We start from the raw sequence: 27,905 nt of genomic DNA on the forward strand, positions 1-27,905 counted from the left end.
TAACGAGTGTGTTTCGTGCTTAAATCGATATTTTTGGGCGAGCTGTCAAATCAGCATCTTCTTCAGCACTAAAATTCTGGACAAACATTTGAAAAGGGCCCAAGAGGTCTTGAGCCTTATTTCAGAAACGTTGCTGTTGAGCCCTTTTTAGCCCGTCCACGCAAACTAACACCACTAGCAGAAAGATTGGTGTAAGCTCTTCCTGATAGTGGTATTGGTGAGCGTGATCGAGTTGAATTGGGCTCAGCAGCGTCTTGCAAAGCCAATGTTTACCAATGTCGATGTGCCCTTTTGAAATGTTTGTCCAGAATTTTGGCTTCACTCTAGTTGTTTGTGGATGACAGCCGTTTCAGTCCTGTGGTCCGCTCCAGTGCTTTCGAAAAAAGCGGAGACTGCAGATTTCTGGTGGACTACCGATCATTGAACAAAGCAACTATACCAGACCGTTAACCGGTTCTTCACATACAGTACTTGTTAAATGCTTTCCAGGGTATACAAATCCTCACAACACTGGACCTTGTAATAGCGTACATACCTGAGCAAGAAGAGGATAAGCTCGAAACCGCTGTAATTACTCGGTTCGGCTTCTACGAGTTTACGCGAATGAAGTTGGGCCTCTGAACGCCAGTCAAAAATTCCAGCGGTTTATGCATCGGGTATTCAATGGCATGGATTTCGTTATCGTGTTTGTGGATGATATTTGCATCGCATCCAGCACACCGGAGGAGCATCGTGCTTGCCGTCTTCTAGCGACTGCAAGTGTAAGGCCTTGCAATCAACCCGTAAGCTACGGGGCTGACATACAAAATTCAAATTGCTCGTATTTGAGCATAACTCCATATATTTTGAGGATTGCTTCACTATTAGTTGTAGTTTCATAAGTGATGGGAAGGTATAGCTCCGGAGTATTGTTGAAAAAGTTATTCCGGAACATCTCTGGGTCAGGTAGGGTAAAAATCACATAAACTGCCTTTTAGAACTCATTTATAATTTAGAAACGAAATTTCATATAAAATGTGAACAGACCTATTATTTGTAATAAGTTACAAAGGCTCAGGATATTTTTAAAATTTATAATTAACCCAAAGTAAGATTAAGGCCTCCAGAATATTCTAGAATTTTGCCATAATCAACACAGGTTCATAAGTTATTTTTTGACGAGATTGATGTCTACGTTTGTTGGTCTACAGTACTCACTAAGCCCTAACAGACTTGTCCACAAAATTTGACAAGAAATTGGGTATTGGAAGTCATCCAAATCATCCTGGAATTCAGGTCCTTTTGATCTACTAAATCTACTATAGCCTATACTAACCCAATTCTCTTGAAACGTTTTCTTTCCTATCCATAAAGCTTCATATGACTCAAAGAGTGTACTGCTATAAATGGGGGTGACCCATTTCGCATAAAGACATTTCGCATAAGGACGTTTTGTTACGGACGTTTCGCATAAAGCAGTTTCATGCAAGAACAGCTAGCAATTTAAGAAGGCATATAAATCTCATTATGCCAAATGTCCATTATGCCAAACGTCCGTATTCGAAACGTCCTTATGCGAAATGTCCCATCCCCGTTATGAATATTGATAATATCAAGGTCTTTAGAACATACTGAAGTTGTTGGCATCAATTTCTATACGCAACTTAGCTTATTATTCAAATTTAAAATTACTCTGATGACAATATTTAAAATACCTACTGGATCTACAGTTACTGTTTCTCACTTGTTTTCAACATCTGATATCGCAGAATCTCTAAGGGCATCTTCAATGCTTTGGAAATGGGATTGGGATGTTTCCTCTTCTTTCTGGCGATACGTCCTAATTGAGACAGCTCGCGAAACATTACTAAAGGACCTATGTACAAATGGGAGGCTCTCTTTGTTTACTTTCTCTTTGATCAATAACTGAGTTACATTAACCTCTTCTGTTGCGTTTTTTGTATGAAACGCTAGTCATGGAAACTGCCTTTAGATCTGTAGTGAAAAATTTCCTAAAAGCTTTAGTATTCCACTGTTATAATCGAAAGAGAGCGAGAGAGGAGAGAATCTCTCATTTGTACATAGGTCCTTTAGTAATGTTTCGCGAGACTGAACCGTTGAGGGTCTTTTTGTTATGAAAACCATAGAGGAAGACGGGGTAAGAGCGCCTGCCGGGGTAAGACGGACCACCTTCAGTTTGGCATGAAAATGGCAATTTTCTTAAAAGTTCGTCAAGCACTTTCCATGAACACAAGATTTTTGATATTCCGGAGCATTTAGTGTGATATTTACATCAAATTTTCCATAACAAATGTCAAAAACAAAGTTTCTGCTTGTCGATAGTGAATTTGATCTAAATTTATCAGATGCTTACTTAAGGATTTCAGAAGGGATTTTTTTGGAAAAACATAACAAATTACCCGTCCATGTTTAACAGAAATGTGAAATATGCTTCGGTGAAGTGAAAAATGAACTGTAAATATTGAGCTTTGAAATAAGGCCATAGTTGTGAAAATTGCGCAAGCGGGGTAAAACCGACCACTGTAGACGGGGTAAGACCGCCACCCCTGATTTATACCAAATAACTGTGTAAACCATTTTAAAAGTTGTAACTACGTTGTACATTACTGTTCAAGTGAAATGAAAGCAATTTTGTGAAAAATACAAGCTAAATCCGCATAGTTTCTTCCTAAATATGGGTGTTTCAAGGTACTAAAAGGTATATATTTAAGTTTTTTGAAATAATTAACCCTAAAAATGATTCAAAATCCACGTTTATCAATGTAGAATTCATAAAACATTATACTTCTTAGAATCACAAGGAACTGACATATTTTTTCGCAAAATTGTGTACGAAAATCGTGGTGGTCGTTCTTACCCCGTGGGTGGGCGGTTTTACCCCGTCGCTAAAAATAATCATGATAAGACATCACTTTTTTGAAGCTTCAAGAAATAAATATTTTTTAGGAATACAACACATGTGATATTTTTTTATCATGCCTAAGGCTTCAAAATACGATATGCTGCGTCGAAAAAGGATTTATTGATTCTTGATTTTGACATATGAATTAAGTTGCTTAGGCGGGCGGTCTTACCCCGTCTTCCCCTACATAAATTGAAAGATCCCAGTAAATAACTGCGAAAAAAAAGATCCCAGTAAATAACTGTCAAAGTTCTGCTGAGGAGCAGGTTCTGTCTCAATTAGGACATCACACCAGAAAGGAAAGGAAACCGAACAGCCGTTTTCGCCATATCATAGCGTAGCAAAAGCACTCTATGAAACGAAGATTGCTCGTTTTGGTATGCCAGAAACCATCGCTACCGATCAAGGTAGGGTAGACAGTTCGAATCAGAATTACTGTCTGAAGCGATGGGTTCGGAACATATCCATACAACAGCTTATCATCCACGAGCGAATGGTTTGGTGGAGCGATTTCACCATTTCTTGAAAGCGGCAATAATGGCTGTCGACTACAAGCACTGGTGCCCCTGGTTGCCCATAATCACCCTTGGGTTGCGAGCAACTTTGCGACCAGATTCTGATTGTTCAGTCGCCGAATTGGTTCATGGACAATCATTACGATTGCCTGGAGAAATCCTGGACTGCTCTTAAGGCTAAGTAGCCCGTCATTCGTTTTGTCAACAATGATGACTTTTCAGCTTGCATTTCAAAGTGATAAAACTCAGTCTTGATAGTTTATATTGGCTTGAAAAAGTATCACTGCATGCGCTAACATACATAGAGTATGCTGATACTTTTTCAGGTGAGTCAGTGCAGAACCAACTGATTTTTTTTGATTCGAAATCGTGAGATGAATTAGCAACAATCATCAACGACGCGTACAAATTTCAATGACGGCCTACTTCCCCTTAAAGCGATAAAATCCGTTCGTACAACCGTATGAAGGACCATTAGAAGTAGTGAAGCGGATCGCAAAATTTATGGACGTGAGCATCAACGGAAAAGTTCAACGGATTTCGATTGTCCGTATCAAGCCTGCGTTCACAGCAGACCATGGAATTAGTGAACATCTGCTACTAGATAGATAAACCAGAATTACACCCTCAGGACACAGGGTCCAATTCCTAGTGCAATTGGGGGGACTATGTGTCGCACTCTGCCAACACTGCGTGCACCCCTGAATACCACCCTGAAGAGTAAGAACCGCGGCCATGATTTTTATTGTTTTGTTCTTCGAGCTGTTTAGTGGAATACCTATAAGTAGGTGAAAAAACGAATTTTGTACTATACCATTTAAGTCAACTAGAGTTTGTATCCTTTGACAGATACGCGTATTTCGACCTCAACTGTAAGGCCGTCTTCAGTGTCGTGTACTAGAAGTCGAGTCTAGTACACGACACTGAAGACGGCCTTACAGATGAGCATAGCATAGCATAGACTGACTGTACATGTCAATGGTTGCTACTCCGTGATTGATCGGAACTGGTAATAATTGTACTGCGATCCAAAAGAATAAGGGATGGGAGTTTCCGCTTACTCTCGGAGTGCAATTTTAGCAGATCTAATATTATTGATCAATAACGACGCCGGCCAAGTCCTTACAGTCAGTTGGAATGGGGAAGGAATGTTAGAGTGTAATGATTGTTGCTTCTAGAGACCGAGAATACCTCTGCATCTCCACAATCATCACGGGAAGGGTGTTTATTAGTGAGGGAGGAAAAGATCTGGGAGTCACCTTTGGTCGGTGATGCGATCCATGGATAAGGAGGAAAATATGACTTATACTTAAAGCTAGTTTTTTATTTTTGTCTCGAAAAGTTTTTGGTAAAAGATTTAAAATAAACGTCAACATCTATAATGTCAAACCATTCAAAAGAAGTTTTGATTAATGGCGAAAAGAGAATAATATATGCATATATTATAAATTATATGAAACAGGAATAATGCCGACACTTGTAGTGACGAACTATACATAGTTTGTTTGAAAATTACATAAGTGTATTGCTGTGCATGTTTGTCTCAATAAGAAAAGTCTTTGGTAGAAGTTTTAAAAAATACGTCAACATTCATAATGTCGAATAATTTAAAAAAGTATCTTAAGTAATATTAAAAATTTTATATGTATATTAGAATTGTATAAAACAAGCATGATGCCGACACTTGTAGTGACGAACCATACAAAGTTTGATTGAATATTACATAAAACTAACGCTTTCATGAAAAAATGTGTTATCATAAGCATGAAACGAGCTCACCAGTTGGTAATCCATCCTCGATTGAACACGACTGTTTTTCGCACTCACACAGCACGAAAAGCAAAACTTCTCGATGCCCCGAAAACGAACCGTCTTGCTTGGGCCTTCCGAAGCACTGCCCAGCAGAACACGCGAAACGAAACCAAACTCCCGGCGTTCCAAAAACCACTGAAGACGGCCTTGCAGATGAGGTCGAAATACTCTAGTGGAATTAAATGGTATAGTACTAAATTCGGTTTTTCATCTACTCATACAAATCGGTTGAAGTGCCTTCAAGAACTCTAAAAAAATACAAAATTATGTGGTTTTAAGCTTTTTGTCGACTGGGGTGGTACTAGAAACATAAATGTTCATTTTTTAAAACGGTCACACCATTTTGTTTCAGTCAGTAGCTTCATGATCCTGATGAATCTTTAGGTGATGGACATTTGAAGTATTTTCTGATGGGAACTCAATCTCAACTTTTTTCAATTAAATACGATAGTGTTCCTATCTATCGAGCAGTTTGCTAATGTAATACGCAGGAGTTAAAATACAATAATAAATCAACAAACAAAATTTTAGATTCAAGAAATTATACCAGAATAATGTGAAATCAGCGTTAGCCGTACCATACAGACATAGAAGTGGCGTAAAATAAGCAAATCACAAAAGCATCCCCATTGCGACAGGAAATGGAATTCATGTTGAACACCCACACCAAACCCCATTCATCCCGTAGTAATAACCCATATCATGTGTAGAGTTAGCTATATACAAAAGGGAACACATGGCGATGAACGATGGCACTCTTCACTTTGGGTTGTGCTGAAGAAACCGGCCGACATGGTAAGGACTGTGACGAACTAAGCTTGGAAGGCTCAAACAATGATAAATTTTTAACCAATGCACTTCAGATTTGTACCGTTAAGTATTTAAAGTCCCGAAAATATGATAATAAATCCTTGAGCTGTTTAGTAAAATACCTATAAGTAGATGAAACAACCGAATTTAGTACTATACCATTTAATTCCACTAGAGTTTGTATCCTTTGACAGATACGCGTATTTCGACCTCAACTGTAAGGCTGTCTTCAGTGTTGTGTACTAGACTCGAGTCTCTGGAACTCTAGTGGAATTAAATGGTATAGTACTAAATTCGTTTTTTCATCTACTCTCAAAAATATTCTGAGCACTGAGAGGCAGTGCTTCTGCTCGGTGGGGAACGGTACAACTTACAACTTACATGAAAATGGAACGGTACCTCTTGTATATGTGAGAGGTAGTGCGGTTTGAGCTATTGGTTACAATGAAATGATGCGCCGATTGACTAGCATCACGGAGAAAAATTGAATGCACACTACGCTGCTGCGCCTAGCATACAATGCAGGAGATGTCGTTGCGGTGAGCCCGAACAACTATTGTTCACAATTTTTGTCACATTCATATAAATTTATTTAAGGGATGGATCACTTGGAGAAAAAAATCAGACTTTTGTTGAAAACGGACAGACAATTTTGTTGGTGGTCTAATGGCAGAAGTTTGTACGATTTTAAGTTAAAATTGGAATAGTGAGTGCAAATTTTTATCACTTTTGCTATCATAACTCTGAAGCTTGTCCTCAAACTACAATTAAATTTCAAGGATGGAAAAAGGCTATTTGAAAAGATACAAGACCTTGAATTTTCCAAGTTTAGTTCGTCACAGTCCTTAATAGAATATAATGGGTGGCGACAGTACAGTGATGAGTTTCCCTGATCCGATTTGTGTTTGTGTTTGTGTAAATGGACGCAGCAGGATGCAACGTAACATCCAACCGCACGTGGTTATGGAAATGCAACGATGGCTGGGAAATGTGACGGAACCATTCCGGACATACCTTGACGGTGAACTCACTGGTCACCGGCTTGTGGTCGCTTATGTTGTAACTGGGGTGGCTTTTGTACGACGTCTGCTCCACGGTCAACTTCACGTTCCGATAGTTGTTCTCCTTGACGGCATACAATATCCGGTCGGTCCAGGCGGGGCGCCGTCTAAAAAAGAAAAAGTTTTAGATTCATCCATACTAAATTTAGATTATAATAAAAGAACGAGGGTGGTACATTTATCATAACGACGTTTCGCATAATTCCATAAGTGAACATTTAGCAGATTAGACGGTTGGCATGCTTTCTTCAAAAAACGTCTTTAGGCGAAACATCCTTATGCAAAATGGGTCATCCCTCCTAAAAACACAACTCACTTCATGTCGTAGTCATTGGTTCCGTGTTCGAACTTGAACGTCGGTGGAAACTGTGGTAACCGCTCCTGCAGCTTATCGAAGGCTCGGCGCTCTCGTCGCACCAACAGCAGTTGATCCTTCTCGATGAGCTTCTTCAGCTCATCCCTGGCGACCATGGCACGTATCTCTTCGGCGGAAGTGGTCGCTTCACCCGTCAGTCGGAAGTTGAGATCACCGAACCAGAACACGTAGCTGCAATTGAGGATTCGGGAAGTTATAAACCCATAGGTTTCATAATTCAAGTTTCAGTTACTCATGATCGAAGATGGTTTCCTTCGTTTTGACGTGGAACTTGTGTTCCTGGACGATCTTGTCGTAGTCGTTGATCCGTTCCTCCAGCATGTGGTCATGGGCCGCCAGGTGGGAATTGACCAGACATATCGAACAGCCGTATACATTTAACCTTATACTAACAGCACCTTTGTTACCCTGAGAAAGATCATTTCCTTAAATCATAAAAAAATCTCATAACCAGTACTAAACTTACCCAAATCCCCCCGAGTCCGGTCCGGGTGTACTCGGTTTCCACCTGCCGCAGGTGGAGCAAGTGTTTCCGCCGGGCGAATACTGACAGTAGCAGACCCTGCATCTGTTCGGTCTTGATCACAACGTAGTCCCGCTCCTTGAGCAGGTCCTTGAACTTTTGCGTCCACATGTCATGCTTGAAGAGGTTGTACAGCGTGTTCTGCGGTTGGGCGTTAACTTCCTGGAGGCTGTCGGGTTGAATCAGATTGTTTAAATCAACTTCCCGGAATATGATATTGACGAAGAAGTACTTACCCAATAACGAAGAAATCGGGAAGGTCGGTGTCCTGGCTGGGTGATGATTCCAGGCCGAGCAGTTTGTGGAGGGAGAGGTTTTCCGGGAATTTTGTGCTCACGTTCCATGTTACTATGTAGATTCTGAGAAGAAGAGGGAGAAAGGAAGGCCTGATTAAATTTTTGGGAATGCACAATAGCCGATAGTTTTGAAGATAATATGGTCGGCGTTAAGTCAGAAAGGACAAAGTACAAAACTTGAAAAAAAAAACATTACTGATGCTTGCTTAGAAAGATTGTGTTTGCTAGCCCAGGATAAATGATGAGTTTCCTCGTATAAAACGTTTTTTTTTAGTTGATTTGTACATTTTGTTTCATCCCGTACACTCGCACAAAGTAAATCGAATCAATCCGTAGCAGCTGTCAAATCAACATTTGTTATCATAAGTTAAGTCGCATAAGATCACAGGTTAGTTCGGTAGAAAATTTATACACTCGCATCGTTTGCTATACAGTTCGAACGAAACGTGTAAATTTCTGAGGCATATAATGCATATAATTGGAGCGTGAAATATTATGGATATTTACATGATATGTCATGTAAACTTCAATTATATGTCATGTAATCCAGCAGGATCCTGAGTGATTACATGACATATAACACATTTTCAAATGATTTCAGACTTAACCTTCCAGTCGTCGCGCGGTTTGCCACCGTCAGAACCACCGTGCTGCTGTTGTGAACGAAAAGCGAGGTTTTTTCAGCGGTGTTGTACAAAATACAACAGCGCGACGACTGAAGTGTTAAATTTACATGACGTCATGTTTACATTGCATGAATGAAGTTTACATGACGTGTAACCCTCATTATTTTTTACTGTGTATTATTGATCGCATAATATTATGCACGTATATCGCCTCCACTTTTATATGCATGTAGAAGTCCTTTTCGCGACATCTTATAAGTGAAATGTTGCACATGCAAAGCCTCCAGGTGATTTTGTTATACGTGAATTTTGGTTGTGTGGGAAGGTTGCACTTTGCCGTTACACTTCTAAGTGTCACACTTTCAAAGAGTGCTTTTCGATTTTGTTTGAACCGCGCAATACTCGGATCATTTTTACGCAAATTTTTGTCTGATGAGAGCTTGGCTGCTTGTTGATTTTCAATTCGCATCCCCCAGGTCTGGACGTTGGAAAATGACGTTTCCCACTGAAGTGAAAAGGCGTAGAAAACAAAACGGCGCTGACGTATGTGAATCACGGTCACGGTGCTCCTCAGACCGTTATTTCCAAAAAAAAATCTACATCAAAGCTGAGCTCACCAATTGTTTTCAATTGTTAAACTGTATGCCTGTGCAAAACTTTCAGCGCCCGTTTTGAAGTTATACTTCCACAAAATAAAAAAAATAATGATATTCAAACTGTTTTTCGTTTACCATGATTATCATCAGAAAAAACGTACTATCAAAACTGGGTTCAAATTAGGTTTGTCTAGTAGATTGTAAACTCTAGACGGAGTTTCAAATCACCAGATTGACCAAATTTAGAGTCACACCCTTATTGAAGCGTAACCATCAGAAGCACTAATTTGAAGTAGATTAAAGAAGCGATCAAATATTGTTAATCATGTTCAAATGTTGTTAATAACGAACTGCTACTCAATGTCAAAATTGGAACAGCGGCGAACTGTCATTTCCATACAAATCCGCGTTCCAATCGAGCAGGAGACATGTCAAAACTGGAACAAGACGTCACTCTTGTTTACAGGCACTCTACTGCAGACGACTCTGCAAATATGCGATTCACCATCCAAGCACGTGTGAAAAATATCGGCAATATTACCTATCATATATAAAACTGACCGAAGATGATCACAATGAACTAGGATGGCTAATGCATTATTACACATTGTTTTGATAAATATGTCTGAAACAGTTTCTCTAAATATACTCCAGTAGTGATTGAAAAAAAAAACATTTTGGTGGTCTTTCAAGCGAATCACTCAAGTGTCACTTCAGAAATTCCTTCAAGTATTTGCAAGAAAGTCTTTACGGCTTTCGCCTCTGCTAAAAATTTTCAAAGTTTTTCTTCAATAACTACAGGATTTCAATCCGGATTTTTTTTTCAAACATTCTTAAAAAATATTCCTACAGTTTTCTTGAACATGTTTTCAAAGATTCTTCCATCCATTTCTTAAGGAAACCTTGCAATTAATAATCTACGGCTTTCTGGAAATTTCTACCAGCAAACACTACTTTCGGGGCTTCCATGAATCTTTTCAGGAATTATTTCTAGGCTTTATCCAGATAAAATTAAAAGAGTTCAAAAAAAAAATGTGTTAAGAAAATTCTCCAAAAATTCCTTTAAGGATTCATGCAAGTATTCACAAACAAATTTACCAGATATTCCTCAAAAACAAATATCCGGAATCCTCCTAGATTTTTTTCTCAGTGTTATTTCTGGATGTTTCTAGAAATATCTGAAAAATTAATGGCTTAAGATCTAAATATACTACAATGAATTCCAAACTTCTCGCTAGGTAGGAGATTGTCCGCATCACGACGGTTCATAACCAAAATTTAGCAATGCAGGCTAGGAAATCGTAGTGATTATACCCTTGATAAAGGTCCCTAGCGGACCGAAACGTCGTGAATAATCAAAAACTAGCGTGTTAAATTCCCTAAATACTGCTTAGCCTACATTGTTTAAATAACATAAGCTCATCCAAATATCTGCAAAAGTATCTTTCATTAAACGTCCTAGAAAAAAATTCACTGAGATTACATGTAACTTCTACATGCATTTTGTCAAGGCTTGCTTCAGGAATTCCTTCTTACTTCTGAGATTTTCCTCTCAGGAAAATGCTCTAAGGAATTCTTACAAAGAGGACTGTACCAGATTCCTCTTCTTCTTTGTATTCTTCTTTTTATTCGCATTAAGTCCTTATTGAGACAAAGCCAGCTTAGCGTTCCAAGAACACTTCCATAATTATTAATTGAGAGCTTTTTTAGCCAAACTTGATATTTTCGCATTCGCATGTCGTGTAGCAGGTACAATGGTACTTCTTGCCCAGGGAAGTCAGGGAAAAGATCCTAGGTGGACTAGGAATCAAACCCAGATACATGCAGCATGGCTTTACTTTGAAGTCGTGGACCTTACCACTAGGCTAAGAAAGGCCCTCTGTGATTGTTACAGATAAGCAATTACAGGACAACTATTTCAATCACTGTATTATTTTAAGATAGATATGGAACAATGTTTGATGAAGTGCATAAATACTAATCACTTATGTTTTGAATGACGCAAAAACCTTCAAAGAATCAGTTAAGTGGTCATGATCCTAAGACTACCGCAAAACAAAAGTTTCATGCCCACTAGCCCCGCTTTGTGACGAAAATTCGAATTTAACACTTCAGTCGTCGCGCTGTTGTATTTTGTACAACACTGTTGAAAAAACCTCGCTTTTCGATCACAACAGCAGCGTGGTGGTTCTGACGGTGACAAACCGCGCGACGACTGGAAGGTTAATGGCTCAAATAATGATACTGAGCTACTGAATAACTTTGCCGAAGATACCATCTTCCTAAGTGGTCAGGATACTGAGATAACAGCAAAACAAGCATTTCATGCTCACTAGCGCCGCCTAGGGACAACATTTTGAACTTCATGGCTTAAATAATGATAGTTTTTGAGCTACTGAAAAAATTTGCCGAAAACGCCATTATTCTAAGTAGTGAGGATCCTGAGATATCATAAAATAGTTATTTATGCAACAAGTTGCAAAATGATGATTTTTTCAGCACGAGTTGTACATTTAACCAACGAGGCTCGCCGAGTTGGGTTAATACAACGAGTGCTGAAAAAATCGAGTTTTGCAACGAGTTGCATACAACTTTTTTTGCTATTTCGAAAAATGCCGTTTCAGCTGGATGAACTCTAAAAGCACAAACAAATATTTCAAGAGAACCCACATGGTCGTACAGCCATGCGTGAAACTACGCATTCAGCATTTTTCAATCACGTAGGCTGTGATACAGTAGTACCCAAGAATGAGACAAATTTTCTCGCTCCCATCGGGTATCATGCAGTTCTATATTTCCTATTGGAGGAAAGATCAGGCAAGACGATCCGGATCCCACATCATAATCGCCAGTCTGGGTAGGAACCAGATCGCACAACGGATATAGACTCGAGTGAAGCGACTTGCCCTGGAAACCAAATGGAAAGTCACTTCACTCGAGTCGAGAATTGTCACTATCCAACAATTCTCACATACGCAAGTCGTAGAATATCAGATTAGATGCAATTGTGCTTATTCTGTGCGGCATATAAGGCAAGACGAGTCGGTGAGGTGTCGACTTGCTCCCTTTTGATTGGTCGCCTCAAGTCACCCGAAGTGAGAACGACTTGTCTCGATTCACACGCCGCGAGAATAAGCACAAATGACATGAAGAGACTGGGTTATTCGGTTGACGCCTACAAAAACAGTACTGAAAAGTGCTACTTTTCAGCACCGAAAAGAGTGCTGAAAAGTAGCACTTTTCAGCACTGTTTGTTTCGGTAGGAAAAGTAGGCCGTTATGTTGATCATCTTCTCAATGAAAAGTTAATTGATTTGCAACCGAATTGCAAAAACAAAATTTCGATGCCCACTAGCGCCACTTATTTGCAGATTTCCGCATTTCAATGACCAACACACATTACCCTATAATCTACTGAATAATTTTGGTGAACATCATTACGCTTTACTTTGATTACTTTGTAATCATTATCATTCATGGAAACGGTCGTTAACCTGTATTTCTGTCGTCAAGAAGTGATCGTAAAAAGAATCGTCATAAAAGGAGGTTGGAGTGTATCTTTTAAAAATTTAATGGTATCGCATCAAAAAGGGCGTATCTTCTGAACCAAAATTCTTCCCAGAACTTACAAACAAGTTGATTAATCAACTTTGAAGCAGGTTTTGATGGTACATTTTATTTCGATAATCACGGTAAAGGAAAAAATCATTTAAATACCACTGATTTCATTTGAATTTGTGGACTGAAAATTTCAAAAGGGCATAACTTCAAAACGGGCACTACGATTTGGCTATCTAAATCAACTGGTGAGCATAGATTTGATAGAATTTTTTTCTGATATGCATATCAGCCCCCATGGGGCGCACCATGACAGTCCTAGACCGTCGTCGTAAAAGTGTTGCCTCGTTCCCGTCCAAATTGTTGGTTGATTTGTTCGATGCATACTTTGGGGCCGGTAATTAATGGAATTTTTTGACGGTAATCAGACCCCCCTTCCTCAATGGTAAGATTTTTCTCTATCAGTATGTACACATACATTTCAAAGCATTAGGCTTGTAAAGGATCGTAAGTTTGCAGACAATAGTTTGAGATGACCAGTGCTTCAATGTTAGTTTGTCACCGCGACCTCAAAATTGTTTAAAACAAATGGAAAAGCTTCCTCGATTCCAAACGGAAACGACGAAAAAACTTTCCTGATAAATGCAGACAGTCGTCGTAATGACCGCTACCGATTCCACATCAAAGCGTAACCGTGCGTGTTCACATAAAAATGCACTTTTGCGCCAAATCGGCTTCCTTTTCAGCTTCTTCAATGTTTCTGATGGCCGCATACGCAATTCCACTACGCTAGCCATGCGAGCTTTCAGTGTTGATCGACATTTATAAAACAACTAGAAACCCCTCAGGTCGTCTTACTGCTATCCACACGTGCTTGTTAACAAGTTAATGTTTCTTTTTTTTTCAGTAACAACAGTAAGATGACCTCCAGAAACGTTTTATTATCGTAAAGATTTTACGCGAAGTACTTCTCAGAACCGTAAACTGTAATTATCGAGGTCGAAACGACTTCTTCACGAAAAAGGTCAAAGACTTGCGAGTGTAATTAGCTTATAGCAGAAACAAATCCGAACCGTTGACGTAACCCCGCTTATCTTTTTATCCGCCCCGATAATGGACCGCTGCTAATTCACCTTGCGAATTTCACCGACACTTAGCAATCTCCGTTTGTTTGCTGGCCACCACACCACACAACACAAGTGTTCAAGTTTGATATTACCTTTTCACCAGCGTCTTCGGAGGTGCAGCCTTCACGCTATCGTGATTTCGAAAAGATTTTCTCCGCTTTTTGGAAGATTTGCGGTGGAACATCTTGGCGAATAGTTTACGTGGATTCAGAATTTCGGTGACTAGGAGCTCCAGTAACCAGAACGCCAAGAGCATAACCCTTGGGCAAAGGGTGGTAGGTCGATTTTTTGTTCCGAACAAAGACGTACACACGTGAAACTTGTTTGCGACGAACTGACCCGTTAGGCTTGTAAGGAGCACTTAACTGACCGACTGATGTTGACCACAGCCGCGAGACTTACTGGCAGCCCACCGATCGTCGAGCCTCCAACCAAACACCAAACGGCTGTGGTCCGAAGAAATTTCACAAAGAAAACGACGCCAACGGGGGCTGCATGTAGTTGTTTTAGAAATTACGGATCAACAGCGGCGTTTGTGGATGGGGGCGATCTTTTATGAATCAGAAAACTGTTTTGAAATTTTCAGATTTGCAGTTTTTCTCAATCAGTTGTAGGGACATACCCTCACAAATCTTTTGATAATGGGGACAGTTAATAATCGTAGTTTTTACGAAGAATGTTCATAATTGCATCGAAATCAGCAACCAGTTCAATGCTTGAGACAAATTTTGCGAACATGAAATTGAAGCAGTCTCTAGCCCAGGCTCTTTGATTCAAGTGAGGAAACAAAGAGTGCCGCCAAAAGTGGTCAGTTGTTCCGAATTTGAAGGATTTAGGCTGGAGTTCAACATTAGGGGATTTAGATTTCCTTCTAAATCGCAAAAAAAAAACTGTCGCGTTTTGCTGGAAACTCTAAAAGATCACGAACTTCTTCAACACCTAGATGAGAAGTGGCATATTCGTTTACTTATAACGACAAAACTGCACGTTTGTTCGCTTAATTTAGTTCTACAAAGTTTTAATGATATTGTTGTCTAACGCAGAACACCTAGATCTGAGAAATGAGTGTAATGTTTGAAATGATACTTGGAGAGGAATAAAACATAGGACCTTAAATTCGATATTTATTGTTCTGAACACTGTTCCCCCTTTCCATAAAGCTCTTAGATTACTACTGAAATGCACATTGCATTCGAACGCTGCGGAAACGCTCCGAAGCTCGATCATATGTTCCCCGTTGGCGCGGCTAAACGACGACGGCGCTAGGCGTAGTAGAGCCTAACGGTGGTTGTAGTATCCATCAACAGAGAGGGGAAAATTGTGTGTCGATCGCCGGCTGTGCGTGGTTCATCTTCGGAAAACGAATACAGCGAGCGAGTCATGGCCAGAAAGGAAAAGTTATGAATGAACCGCCATCAACTAGGGTCAGTGTTCCCTTAGTGGACAGTCCCCTATAGTCGCACTAGTGGCTTTTTACGGCCGTTTTGCTATGAATCTTTTCAAAATATTTTTTGACATGAAGGTCAGGAGCTATTTATCTAAGTACCATTGATACACAGCTTGATTTTGTTCAAAAAATGATCGAAATAATAAGTTTTGCTTAAAATTTGAGCTCCCTTGCGCCTATAGTTAACCTATTGTTCCTATAGTAGCACTACTGAGAGAAACTATTTTTTATTATACGAAATAATTAATGAATTAAGTATTTTTTTTACATCAAACGAAAGCTTTTGATCCACACTTTGAAGGAAAAATATAAAAGCTTTGTAAAAATACGGTTTTGATTAGTATTTTGCCAACGCCGTGATGCTAGTGCTACTATAGGAACAGAAATTAGAAATAGTGCTACTATAGGCACATGTATTCCTATAGTGGCACAAGCGATAATAAATGCAAACATATGAATTTACTCAGTTTTCATATTTTTCCCACAAAACCAAGATAAAAAGCTTTCAGATAATGTAAAAATAATGACGCTAGCGTTATTTTTCGATTTTATACGAATATTTGTTCTTAGCTATGCGGCTATTGGTACATCGACCCTACCTACTCCGTTCGACTTTGAGTGTTCCGTACACAAAGGTGTGCGGAAAAAATGAAATCGGCAAATGCCGTGCATGAAGGAGGTGCATGGGTTGGGTGTCGTTGGGTGATATTTGTAGAAATGATCGCAAAAAATGACGATGAGATCTGTTGTGTACCACCTGGGTGATTGTGAATCACAGTGCGGATTGAAATGTTTGGTTCAAACAAATTGCGCATACATGGAATAATGAAACAGACCCCTTTTTGAGGTTCTAAAAATCTTGCCCAGCAACTCCTATGGCAACCTCCACGCGGTACGAGCAACCTTAGGGAATTATTGGATTACCAACGTTTATAACCCTTACTTCGGAATAGCAATGATGGCGCATCTTACGTGTAGCTCGAACTTCTTAAGAAAGAGCAACCGCTTAAACCACAACGTTAAGATCTACATAGGAGACTTAAACGCTCAAGTTGGTCAGAAATATAAATATAATGGCCATTCGTAGCATCTAAATATTGCCAGTCTATTTCTGGCCTCCCGTACCGATACACCTGGAGATCATAACAGCAGAAAGAATCGCAAATTAATTACCTCTTCTCCGATATGAATGAAGTAAGAACCTATTGTAGTGCTAACACTGACTCCTACTCTATGGTCAATTGTACTAAGGGGTCGTCCATAAATGACGTAGCTTTTTAGGGGGAAGGGGAGGCTTCACGAATTTGTGACGAGGGAGAGGGAGGGGTTCTAACAAATGGACGTAGCATTTTGAATCAAGTCAGTAAAAAGAGAGGCGCTGAAAAACTTGGGTTATTAAATTAGTACCGTAATTCAGGGTGTAGTTGATCAGCGGGGAGAAGTTGATCATTCCCGTACCCACATGTATAGACTGTTATAAGAGCTATGACACGATTTCAATTATCACAATTTCTAAGTTGTGGCATTACCTGATAGCTACTCTTGATTTTCATAAATTCGGTTTGGCATTCAAGGTAATTATTTCATGGAAAAACAGATTTTTTAGGAAATTTTTCATGAACTGTTGAAGGGTTCTTCTCCAAACAATCGACTTTTTCCACGGCTATACAAAGCTACAGTTTTGATAAACTGTTTCATACATTCCAGATATGTTTTGTGTACCCAGTTTCGAATTTGTATTGAGGATTCAAATACTTTTTTTTAGAGAAAAAATGATCTTTTTGCAGGAGGGTTGCTAATTTCAAAGAAAATTGCCTACCTTTAGGCGTTTAATGTGGTGTAATCTGTAATTCGCAACTTTCAATTAAAAAATTACCCGATTTATCAATAAGTTGTAAGATTTTTAAGTCTTGATTCAGATTCAGAGACCCCAAATTTAGTGAATAGCATACTTCTTTATTTTAGGAAACCTATCGCACCACTTTGTGATCTCCAAAAATTTTTTTTGTCATTACGATAATAATTCGTCAAAATTTCATTTATATAATTCGTTAAACATTCAACCAGTACAGGTTTTAAAAATATTTGGATGATAATACATGCATCCCAAAATCTATGAAATTTTAGATTTTCTGCAATCAAACAAGATGTTTTGAAGCTTTAAATAATTATGTTAATATTATATTATATTCGTGTCTAAATTGATAAATTTATAAATAAACAAAATAAGTTAATAAAATATTTAAAAATCAATGCTTTAACTTCTTGGAGTACATTGTTTTGCCTTTTGTTAACAAGACATAAAGCAGTCGTTTTAGCTTTGTTCGTATTTTCTGTTGGGGCTTTATTTCTTCAAGAGAATAAAATATGTTCTTTTTGGCAAATATTACATTAAAATAAGATATTTATTTCGTGAATTATGCATTCGATGTTGCAGGAGATCTCCTCCCGATCAACTCATCGATTTGATTTGAGCATTGATATCTGTTGATGGAATAGCCTGAATATTAATGAGAACAACATATTCGAGTGTTATCGAAATTGCCCTATCATTAAATTTTCTTAATAACTCGGTAATTTGAAGAATTTTTATTATTTAACTATTTCATTTTAGGTTATGTAAGATTATTTAAGTATGGAAACGATAATGAAGTTCAACTGAAATATTAATAGATATGAATACCGTTCTGATTCAAATTCCAGACAGCTTCAAATTCTGGATACTCTACTTTGTATGGGAAAGATTTCACTTGGAATGTTTCAAAATATTTCGTTAAAAAGTTCCCAACTTTCAGGCACGTTTAATAAGAATTTTGCATAGCAATCCATGAGAATTTATAACGCGCAACTAGTTTTGACGTTGCTCCCTCGGATGGGAAAGTTCAATTTATATTTTAACTATTTTAGTTTTACTTTTTGTGAGCTGTCCGAAATTCGAAACAAAGTGTCCGTAATATGAAACAAAAGTGAGGTTGCGTCCGGAATAAGAATCATGGAGAGATCACTAATTTCTATTTATTTTAGGTAATTCAAGCAATGGAATCCAAATCTTCACCCACTATTCGCAAGTTAAGTGTTTTGGAAGCTTGAAAACGCAAAGGTTTAATACATTATGTTTCAATTTGTATGCTTTTTGATCAATTTTACTGCTCTGAGACCTTAAGTGTCCGTAAAATGAATCAAAACGGTAATTTGTATAATAATCGCTAAAATTTTGTAAACATTCTAAATACTTCAAGTATAATATTTTATATATCTGGCCACTGATTACTAAATGGATTTGAATTTGGATAATAATGACGATAATTCATTTCAAATTAATATATTTTGCTGATCATTTTCATTGAAATCTATTTCCTAAAACGAATGATTAAAGAAAACAAAACTGTAATATAACGAAATTTCTGTTGAATATATTATAAAAAATATTGCACCGACAGCAACTAGTTTCATCAATCTAATCACACACTTTTTCATATTTTCTATGGTAACCTGGTTTTTATGGTAACATCAGCAATATTTAGCCTATATGAAACTAAAAACCAAAATTATGTAACTTAAACACGAAAATGTTTATTTAAATCTGTTTTCCAAATTACTTTTGGGCGCTACTGTATATCAAACTGTTAGATTAAAGTATCCTAACATTTCAGTCAGTAATTAATATCAAACTTTGTATTAAACTTCAGAATTCCAATTTTTTGTTTCAACCCAGTCACTAAGGAAAACAAATCCTTGATATGCTACATATTTTCCAATTTTCCAAGGTGGAGTACCAGCATTTGTGACGAAATGCTATGAAGGGGGAGGGGTGTAAAACATCAATGAAAAAATGCTGCGTCATTTATGAACGGCCCCTAAGACTGCGTTCAAATCTATCCGACATCAGCGAAACCAGCCAGATGTCGTCAATGCAAACACGTAGCATCTTGAGACCATTTTACCGCAATGGGATTAGCTCTATGCGGCCCCTCTTGAGAAATGCAGGATGATAGTCAAAACGATGCCATAAGCATCCAAGAAACGATTGGTCGGATGTGGAATGCAAGAAATTTTCGAAGAAACACGGTATGCTACAGAACGTGGCACAATACTGATTGACGCGGAAAGTAAACTAACCTTCCTTTTATCACAATGTATGTAAATCCGGTACCAATGGTTTTAATGTACCAGTAGATTGGACTACGGAATAAAACGTACATTTTTCGACATGTGCGATTTTTGGTGGATGGATCGTCTCTTTTTAAGTCGATTTGCCAAATTTCAGCTTTTTATTACATCAAAAAGTCATATAAATAATTAAATTTACGCAAAAACATTGCTCCCTTGCACCAATAATTGACGGATTTCACGCCAACTCGACACGCGATTGGCAGCACCCCTTCAGAATTCAATGAATCTTTCTGGATGTCAAAAGTATGTAAAACTAAGATACTTTGCGTACTTTGTTTTTTCAAAATCGATCTAGACTAACATTTGGAAAGGGTCAAAGTTTTTTTTACTTTTTTTTATAAACCCGTTTAACTCAAAACGGTAAGACCTACAAAAAAGTGTTGTATGGGGGACTGTCGTGAAATTTCCTGACGTTTTAAAGAAAAATATTGAAAAAATAATAACATATTTTTTACACTGAAAAAAAAAAATATTCAAAACTTTAAAGTCGATTTAAAAAAAACGGCCACTTCAGATTTTGATCATCCTTAAGCAAAAAGTTTCGCAATTAAATTTTCTAAAAGTCGTCCATACATTGCAAATTGGGCATATTTTAAAGAAAAAAGTTTTTCTAACAACGAAATTTTTAAGTCCCAAAGTTTTTTTTCACTTTTTTTATAAACCCGTATAACTCGAAAACGGTAAGACCTACAAAAAAGTGTTGTATGGGGGAATGTCGTGAAATTTCCTGAAGTTGGAGAAAAAAATATTGAAAAAAATAAAAACACATTTTCTACACTGAAAAAATAATATTCAAAACTTTAAAGTCGATTTTAAAAAAAAACGGCCATTTCAGATTTTGATCGTCCTTAAGCAAAAAGTTTCGTAATTAAATTTACTGAAAGTCTTCCATACATTTCAAACTGGGCATATTTTAGAGAAAAAAGTTTTTCTAACTTCGAATTTTTTAAGTCCAAAACTGAATTTTTTTTTCAAAGATTTTGTTTTAAACTGTCAAATATGATCGTGTTTTCAAGTGATAAATGAGTTTGAATCAGAAAATAAATTGTATTTTTATTGAGAATAGTTAAAAAACGGATTTATACAGTGATTATGTTTTATAAATGAAGGCAATCAATGGACTTCGCCTCTGCCTATGAGGAACAATCCGACGGATTTTTATGGTTCGAAAGGTATCACAACAGTATTGCAAACATTGAAAAGTAACAACCTTATCCATATCCCATTAAATTCTCTTCTACAAAAAGTGTTGTGAAAAAACTTACTAAACGTACCTGCCTTAAACGCCAGATGAATAAGAAATAATGAATATGTTTGTATTGTTATCTACCTAAAAAAAGTTGATAAGCTCATAACTCATGATTTTATTTGCAAATAACAGTCTTCTTTTCTACGAAACAAAAAAGACAAAAAAAGCGTCAAGGACGAAGGTTAAATACTGCTAATTAGCAACTTTTCTGAAAATTATAACGCTGCTCAAGGATATCACTGGAATACTTCCCAAGCAGTGATACACCAATTCTAGATTTACCATAAAAAGATAATAAATTGGAAAATGTTAGTTTTATTATAATATCAGACCCATGACACAGTAGCAGTTCAGCTATTTATTTCAAAATTGATAAATTTTGTTAGACAAATCAAAAGTTATTTTTAAGTCAGATGGAGCTGCAGCTCATTATAAAAAAAATGCCAGCTTATGTAATTTCAAGAAAATACATGGATTGGAAGCAGAGTGGCACTTTTTGCCACATCCCACGGCAAAGGCCCCTGTGACGCTATTGGTGGCACTCTCAAGCGAATGGCAAAAAGAGCAAGTCTTGCAAAATACTATGGAAACACAATCGCAACTCCGCGAGAACTATTCGACTGGGCAGTGAAACAAACTGATACATGTATCACCAAATTAAATTTCTGTTATAAATCTAATGAACAATATGTTAAAATGTCATGGGAATTGGTGGAATTGTTTGATAAGGTTAGAACTGTCCCTGGTACACAAAAATATCATTGTTTTATGCCTATTAGTGATACACAAATTGCAGCCAAACGGTATACCAATTCAGAGGATGAACCAAAAATATTCAACTTATTCAGTAAAGCCCAAAAATAATGTAAATATTCATGTGCAGATACTACGTTTTAGGATATATAGCAATAATAAAAATAAAAACAAGCCACGACTTTTTTCATAAGCATAATATTTCCAGACACCTGTTAAGATTGGCTTTGACCAAATAAGAAATTAAATATTATTGTGATATCTTTCCAACCATAAAAAACCCATCGGATTTTTAGAAGGAGTTGATTTTCTCATAAGCGGTATGGTGAGAGATCAATTGAATTTAATCAAAAAAACCGTATAATTTCGTTTTATTTCTTTTAACTACTACCAATAAAACAAATATAATCTATTTTGTGATTAAATCACATATATCACTTGAAAATATAATCAGACTAGGCTATTTAAAGCGAAAAGAAAATTAAATAAAAAAATCATTTGGGACTTAAAAAATTCGACGTTAGAAAAACTTTTTTCTCTAAAATATGCCCAATTTGCAATGTATGGACGACTTTTAGTAAATTTAATTACGAAACTTTTTGCTTAAGGATGATCAAAATCTGAAATGGCCGTTTTTTTTTTAAATCGACTTTAAAGTTTTGAATATTTTTTTTCTCAGTGTAGAAAATGTGTTATTATTTTTTCAATATTTTCTTCTCAAACGTCAGGAAATTTCACGACAGTCCCCCATACAACACTTTTTAGTAGGTCTTGCCGTTTTCGAGTTATACGGGTTTACAAAAAAAGTGAAAAAAAAAACTTTGGGACTTAAAAATTTCGATGTTAGAAAAACTTTTTTCTCTAAAATATGCCCAATTTGCAATGTAATGACGACTTTTAGTAAATTTAATTACGAAACTTTTTGCTTAAGGATGATCAAAATCTGAAGTGGCCGTTTTTTTAAAATCGACTTTAAAGTTTTGAATATTTTTTTTTCAGTGTAGAAAATGTGTTATTATTTTTTTGATATTTTTTTCTAAAACGTCAGGAAATTTCACGACAGTCCTCCATACAACACTTTTTTGTAGGTCTTACCGTTTTCAAGTTATACGGGTTTATAAAAAAAAGTTAAAAAAAACTTTGACCCATTCCAAATGTTAGTCTAGATCGATTTTGAAAAAACAAAGTATGTAAAGTATCTTAGTTTCACATAGTCTTCACACCCAGAAAGTTTCATTGAATTCTGAAGGGGTGCTGCCAATCCCTTTGTCGAGTTGGCGTGAAATCCGTCATTTGTATATCGTGTGGCAGGTAGGAAGATACTCAATGCCCAGGGAATCGGGAAAATTTCCTTTTACGAAAAGATCCTCGACCAGCGGGATTCGAACCATGGTCATGCTGAATAGCTGCGCGTTTACCGCTACGGCTATCTGGGCCCTATCTGTTGATGTTGTTCCAAAAAATATTCATGCCTGATTGTTGAACATAAATTGGTTAATAAAAGTGCTGAAGACACAAAATGCCTCAGATTAATATTTATGCTGGAAATAAATCCAAAACGTGAGTGTCCAAGGTAGCCCCCGGAATAAAAGTAGCCCCGTCAGACGGTACTCACTATAAAACCTACACTTTTAATAAAATTTTCAAAGAAATCCCAAAACTCCCTTCGGAATACGAGAACTACTTTCGAAGTCCAGACATTTATACTAAGGAGTTACAACTGAAATCTAAATCTAAATCTAAAATCCGGGAGTTTCCTCCGGAATCACAAAATTCAAATTGAAAATTCTACGAAATCTATAACTTCCGGTTTAATTCCTCAATAGTCGTGTTGTTTTATTTCGTACAACACATGTGAAAAAAGCTAGCTTATAGTACATATTGTCAGCGATGTTCTTATGATGGTGGCCAACCACGTATAGAACTCCCATTAGCAAATTGCTAAGTAATTGGAAGTTATGATATTGGTGACTTCACTTATTATTGGCTTGGTTGAATGTAAGTATCAGAAAATAATGATTGAAATATGCACCTGCAATAACCTAATAATGTTAAATTCAGTTAATGAAAAAGCTCAAAATAAGTCCGAGTTATTGATTTACTATTATGAAAACTACACTCAGGCAAATGGACTATCGAAATACATAGGAACCCTTTTGAAAATTCGCAACAATAAATCGGGTTGAAATTCATAGCTTTGAAACAACAATTTGAAAAGAAAAAATGTTTCCGAGGCAACCTGGAATCAAACCAAGGATCTTGCGATCGTTAGGCCCGTGCGTACACCACGCGTCTATCGACGCCTTGATGTGAGGTGATGCTAAAACGATACATAAAGTGTTCGTATTGCAATCAGTGTCGTAAAATATCAGCCGAATGATTCCCGTTCAATGCGAAAACGAACAAAAACAAACTCTGCTTGCACGAAGCCAATGAGAGCGATTGCGACGAGGAAGAGAGTTGGTGCAACACGCGCACGCCTTCAGTTTCACAGTTGGTGTCATTTCAAAATTCATTTTCAACTAGAGGCACTGAAATTGAAAATTGAATATACAAAATTACAAATGAATTTTATATAACTGGTGTAAGAAAACGGCAATGTGATGCCTCTAGTTAATGAATCATGATTGTGTTTCAAGAAAAAATACAACTTTTGTATTTTGCCGGTGTTTTTGTATGTCATTTTGATGAAAATGATTTTTTTTCACAAGCGAAAATGAATTTGCTGCCACCGAATTTCAGAAAATGGATGAGAATCAGTGTAGAAAAAGTAGAGGAACATGGTCCAAGATGCACTGATGGGGTTAAATGGCTCATATCATTAAATCATTCCTGGAACATTTCAATTAGTATTCTTTGTCAGACGATGTTAAAATATGTTTACCTAAGAGTTGCCGCCATAACCTTTGGACATAAACTCAGAGATTTTTCCCTAATTTTCCGGTGAAATTTAACATTTTTCTCTTTTTTGCCTAAATATAAAGGTTTCCCGATGATTTCATACAGGAATAAGCGTTTTCATACTACAGAGTAAACTCATGGAGAAACTTGGTTGCTAATTACTAGTTCTCCATACTAAATGGTATTCTACCCCATCCATTTGGTCATTTTGAACAACCACCATTTTTCAACCAACTTTTCTACACGATTTAAACCCGTATAAAAACTCATATTTGGGAATTGTTTTCATGATGGTCGCTAGCAAATATTTTAAAGTTAATTTGAAATGAAAAAAAAAAGTTTAAATAAACATTTCCGCCAGACTCTGCATCTGTTAGAAGGAGTTGAATTAGTTTCAATCACTTTCTACACTTAGTTGTCAATGATTGATTGCTCACAACAGACATGATGTTCAAAATCAACGACTTTTCACTTCAGAGTCTAGTCTAGTCTAGTGCTAGCGACAGTAGAGACAATCAAAAGTTAGCACTCTTTAAATCATGGTGATTGGTATTCTGAATTGAGTCAAGAAATCACTTCATTCAATCGAACGCGTTTTTACCATGATGGAACTTGAAACTCAGAGTGACTGACTCATAAACTGCACAGCAAATTTTTGAGTTGTTTCACTGTTGGATAAAAAAAATATATATTCTTTTCTCTACACCGCAATCGGATTTAGAGGCTTTTACATAAAATAGACAAAGCTTCTGTCATATAATTTTTATAGGAGGATCGCGAGTCCGTGCCTTCTCCCCACGTTTTTAAGTTGGATTATAAGTTCAAGATTGTCGTCTATAGTAACCAAGCATGGGAAACACTCACTCAGTTTTTGCGTTTCCCTCACTTGCTTCCACGCACAATCGGGAGCGAGAAAGCCGTTTATTTAACCAAGCCGAACGTTTCAATTTTCACTGCCCATTCTTCTTCGGCGAGCACTAATCGAAACAAAAAAAACGGCAACTGATTGAGTCGCTACCGATTCTGAAAGCCGAAAGCAGCCGAATGCAATACCGAATGATTGTTTACATTCTGATTTCGTTCGAGTGGCATTCGGGTTTGAGTGCTGATGAGCGTTCACTGACTGGCAATCCACACCACTGAATGATTCAATGAGTGGGAATCCGCTCAGTCAGTTCAATGCATTCGCTAAATGCGTTCACTCGTGCCTCGCAGATACAAGTGTATTGGTATTCACTTCTGTTCATGTTCGTTCCGATTCTTGCTTTTACACAATCGGTTTCGACGCTTTCATGCTACACACCACCCAGTACGGTTCAGCTATTACTGAATGTTCGGCAGCAGCAGATTTTTTGCTATTTTTTATCAGTGGCGTTCGGATGAGTGAGTGAATTTTCCCATGCTTGATAGCATTGAGTACCGGTATATTAAAAGACAATGAATGAGGTCCAACACGTCAGACAAGGTTTGAATTTCAGCACATATCTATACTCAAAGATATGATGAGTTATGAAGTAAGAACAGTTTACTTTATCATTTTAATACCGTCATCTGTTATTGTTTCAATTCAGAATAAGCTTCAGTAAACTTGTGTTTATTGATAAGTTTGAAAAGTTGTATGTTTTATATTTATTGTAAGAAGATCTTCCAGTACCGGTATTTCACCGGTACTATCGGTACTGAGAGTTACAGTATCGTAGAACCGGTACTCGCTAAAAGAGGTCAGTATCAGGAACCCTAGGAGCAATCTCACAGATTTCAGTAAGTTGATCGAAAGTAATTATCATTTGATGACTCTCCCCGGTATTAACTCGAAAATGTCAAAAATATCGAATGTGACAAATAAGCAGTTATGGGCAGATCAGCTCTCAATCATTTTATGTTATGAATCTTGAAAGTTGTCGTTTTTAGTCTCATATCATCTTGAAATAGAAAACGATTGATTGGTTTGCATCGATTCCACTCTAGTCAGAAATCCCTTTCAGTAGGCCTCACGACCTCAATCGTCCGAACATAAATGTGTATACTTCCGCGGTAGTAACAACGTTATACGATGAAAATCCTAGTTATGGTTAAGCTTCACTCGTTGTTGAAGTGCAATTCACCATTCTGGCTGAACTGCGCTTGTTCGCTGTCATAGCCGGCCGAGTGCAGCCTATCAATTGGAGCAGTAGCAAGTTGCACCCAAGTGCCTGGGTTCCTCTGTCCGTAGGACCGTGGTGCGAACAAAAGGCCCCAAAGTAGGTCAAACGACGAAAAACGGAAACGTGCTCAAGCAGACGATGCAGGTGGTTTGATTGCGAATTTCTTGTTTGGGAAGGACTCACTTGATGCGAGAGAGTCTAAGAGAAGATGACGTCAAGTTGTGGGTTTGATTATCCACTGACGAGGCAGATATGATTCCATCATTTGAAGGTTGAAGTTAGGTATTTTGAATGAAACATAAGGTCGAGTGGTCAATAAGACAAAAAATCGAATGGATAACAAATCGAATAGATTAAAAGTCAAATTACAAAAATGGTAAAACTACGAAGTAAATTGAATGGATGATAGGTCGAAGAAATTGTAACTTGGGCAAAGAATGCTCTCAGTTAAAAACTGTGAAAGTGATCTTAGACATTACGCCAAGAAACAATCTCTGTTCCCGAGGAAACGTAATGCCAATAAGATAAACAATACCCAATCTTAGTTATCTCCGTCAATTTATATTCAGGATGAACTTCTACTTCCCATCACGTGACAAACAAAAACAAACTCAAACAAGTTATCAATCATCCAAAGCAATGTGATGGTCAGGGTTGTAACTGTCATGGCATGTTTTTTTTCTGCTCAAATTAAATTCGTGAACACTAAACTGGAAACGACACACTAAACAACAACAGATGTATAAAACCGCCAGAAATCGCAAAAATCGTTAACCCTGACCCCGACCATTTGGTCGCTCCATCGAGAAGCTGACGGGTGTCGAACGGCAAATGTTGTGCAACTCCAAAGTTGACGGAATTTTGTTTAGTGATGTAACTGTGCCAAGTCTGGAATCAACGAAGAGGCCGGTTCGGTGACTAATCGCGTGCTCGCAGTTGTTGAAAACAAAAACAAATTCTCGGTGGTGGTTTTGAATAAAATAAACCAAATGATAATCGGTGGTAGTTATTTATGAGACGAATGCGACGACTACTGC

General features: G+C 37.4%; 1 protein-coding gene across 6 annotated transcripts in view; it reads right to left on the bottom strand.

Moving 5' to 3' along the window:
• Positions 1 to 27,905, bottom strand: part of LOC5566875 (phosphatidylinositol 4,5-bisphosphate 5-phosphatase A) — a 60,874-nt gene that overhangs the window by 9,279 nt on the left and 23,690 nt on the right. For 4 of the 6 annotated variants that reach the window (XM_021854623.1, XM_021854619.1, XM_021854621.1 and 1 more), the window contains 5 exons: positions 8,236 to 8,385; positions 7,943 to 8,168; positions 7,709 to 7,884; positions 7,417 to 7,647; positions 7,054 to 7,207 (listed from right to left, as the gene is read on the bottom strand). In XM_021854623.1, coding sequence (XP_021710315.1) covers positions 7,054 to 7,207; positions 7,417 to 7,647; positions 7,709 to 7,884; positions 7,943 to 8,168; positions 8,236 to 8,385 — 937 coding nt within the window. The remainder of the gene's footprint in view (positions 1 to 7,053; positions 7,208 to 7,416; positions 7,648 to 7,708; positions 7,885 to 7,942; positions 8,169 to 8,235; positions 8,386 to 27,905) is intronic. The other 2 variants (XM_021854622.1, XM_021854624.1) reach the window with 1 other exon arrangement.

This window comes from Aedes aegypti, chromosome 3 (assembly GCF_002204515.2).
Source record: "Aedes aegypti strain LVP_AGWG chromosome 3, AaegL5.0 Primary Assembly, whole genome shotgun sequence".
Lineage (NCBI taxonomy): Eukaryota > Metazoa > Arthropoda > Insecta > Diptera > Culicidae > Aedes > Aedes aegypti.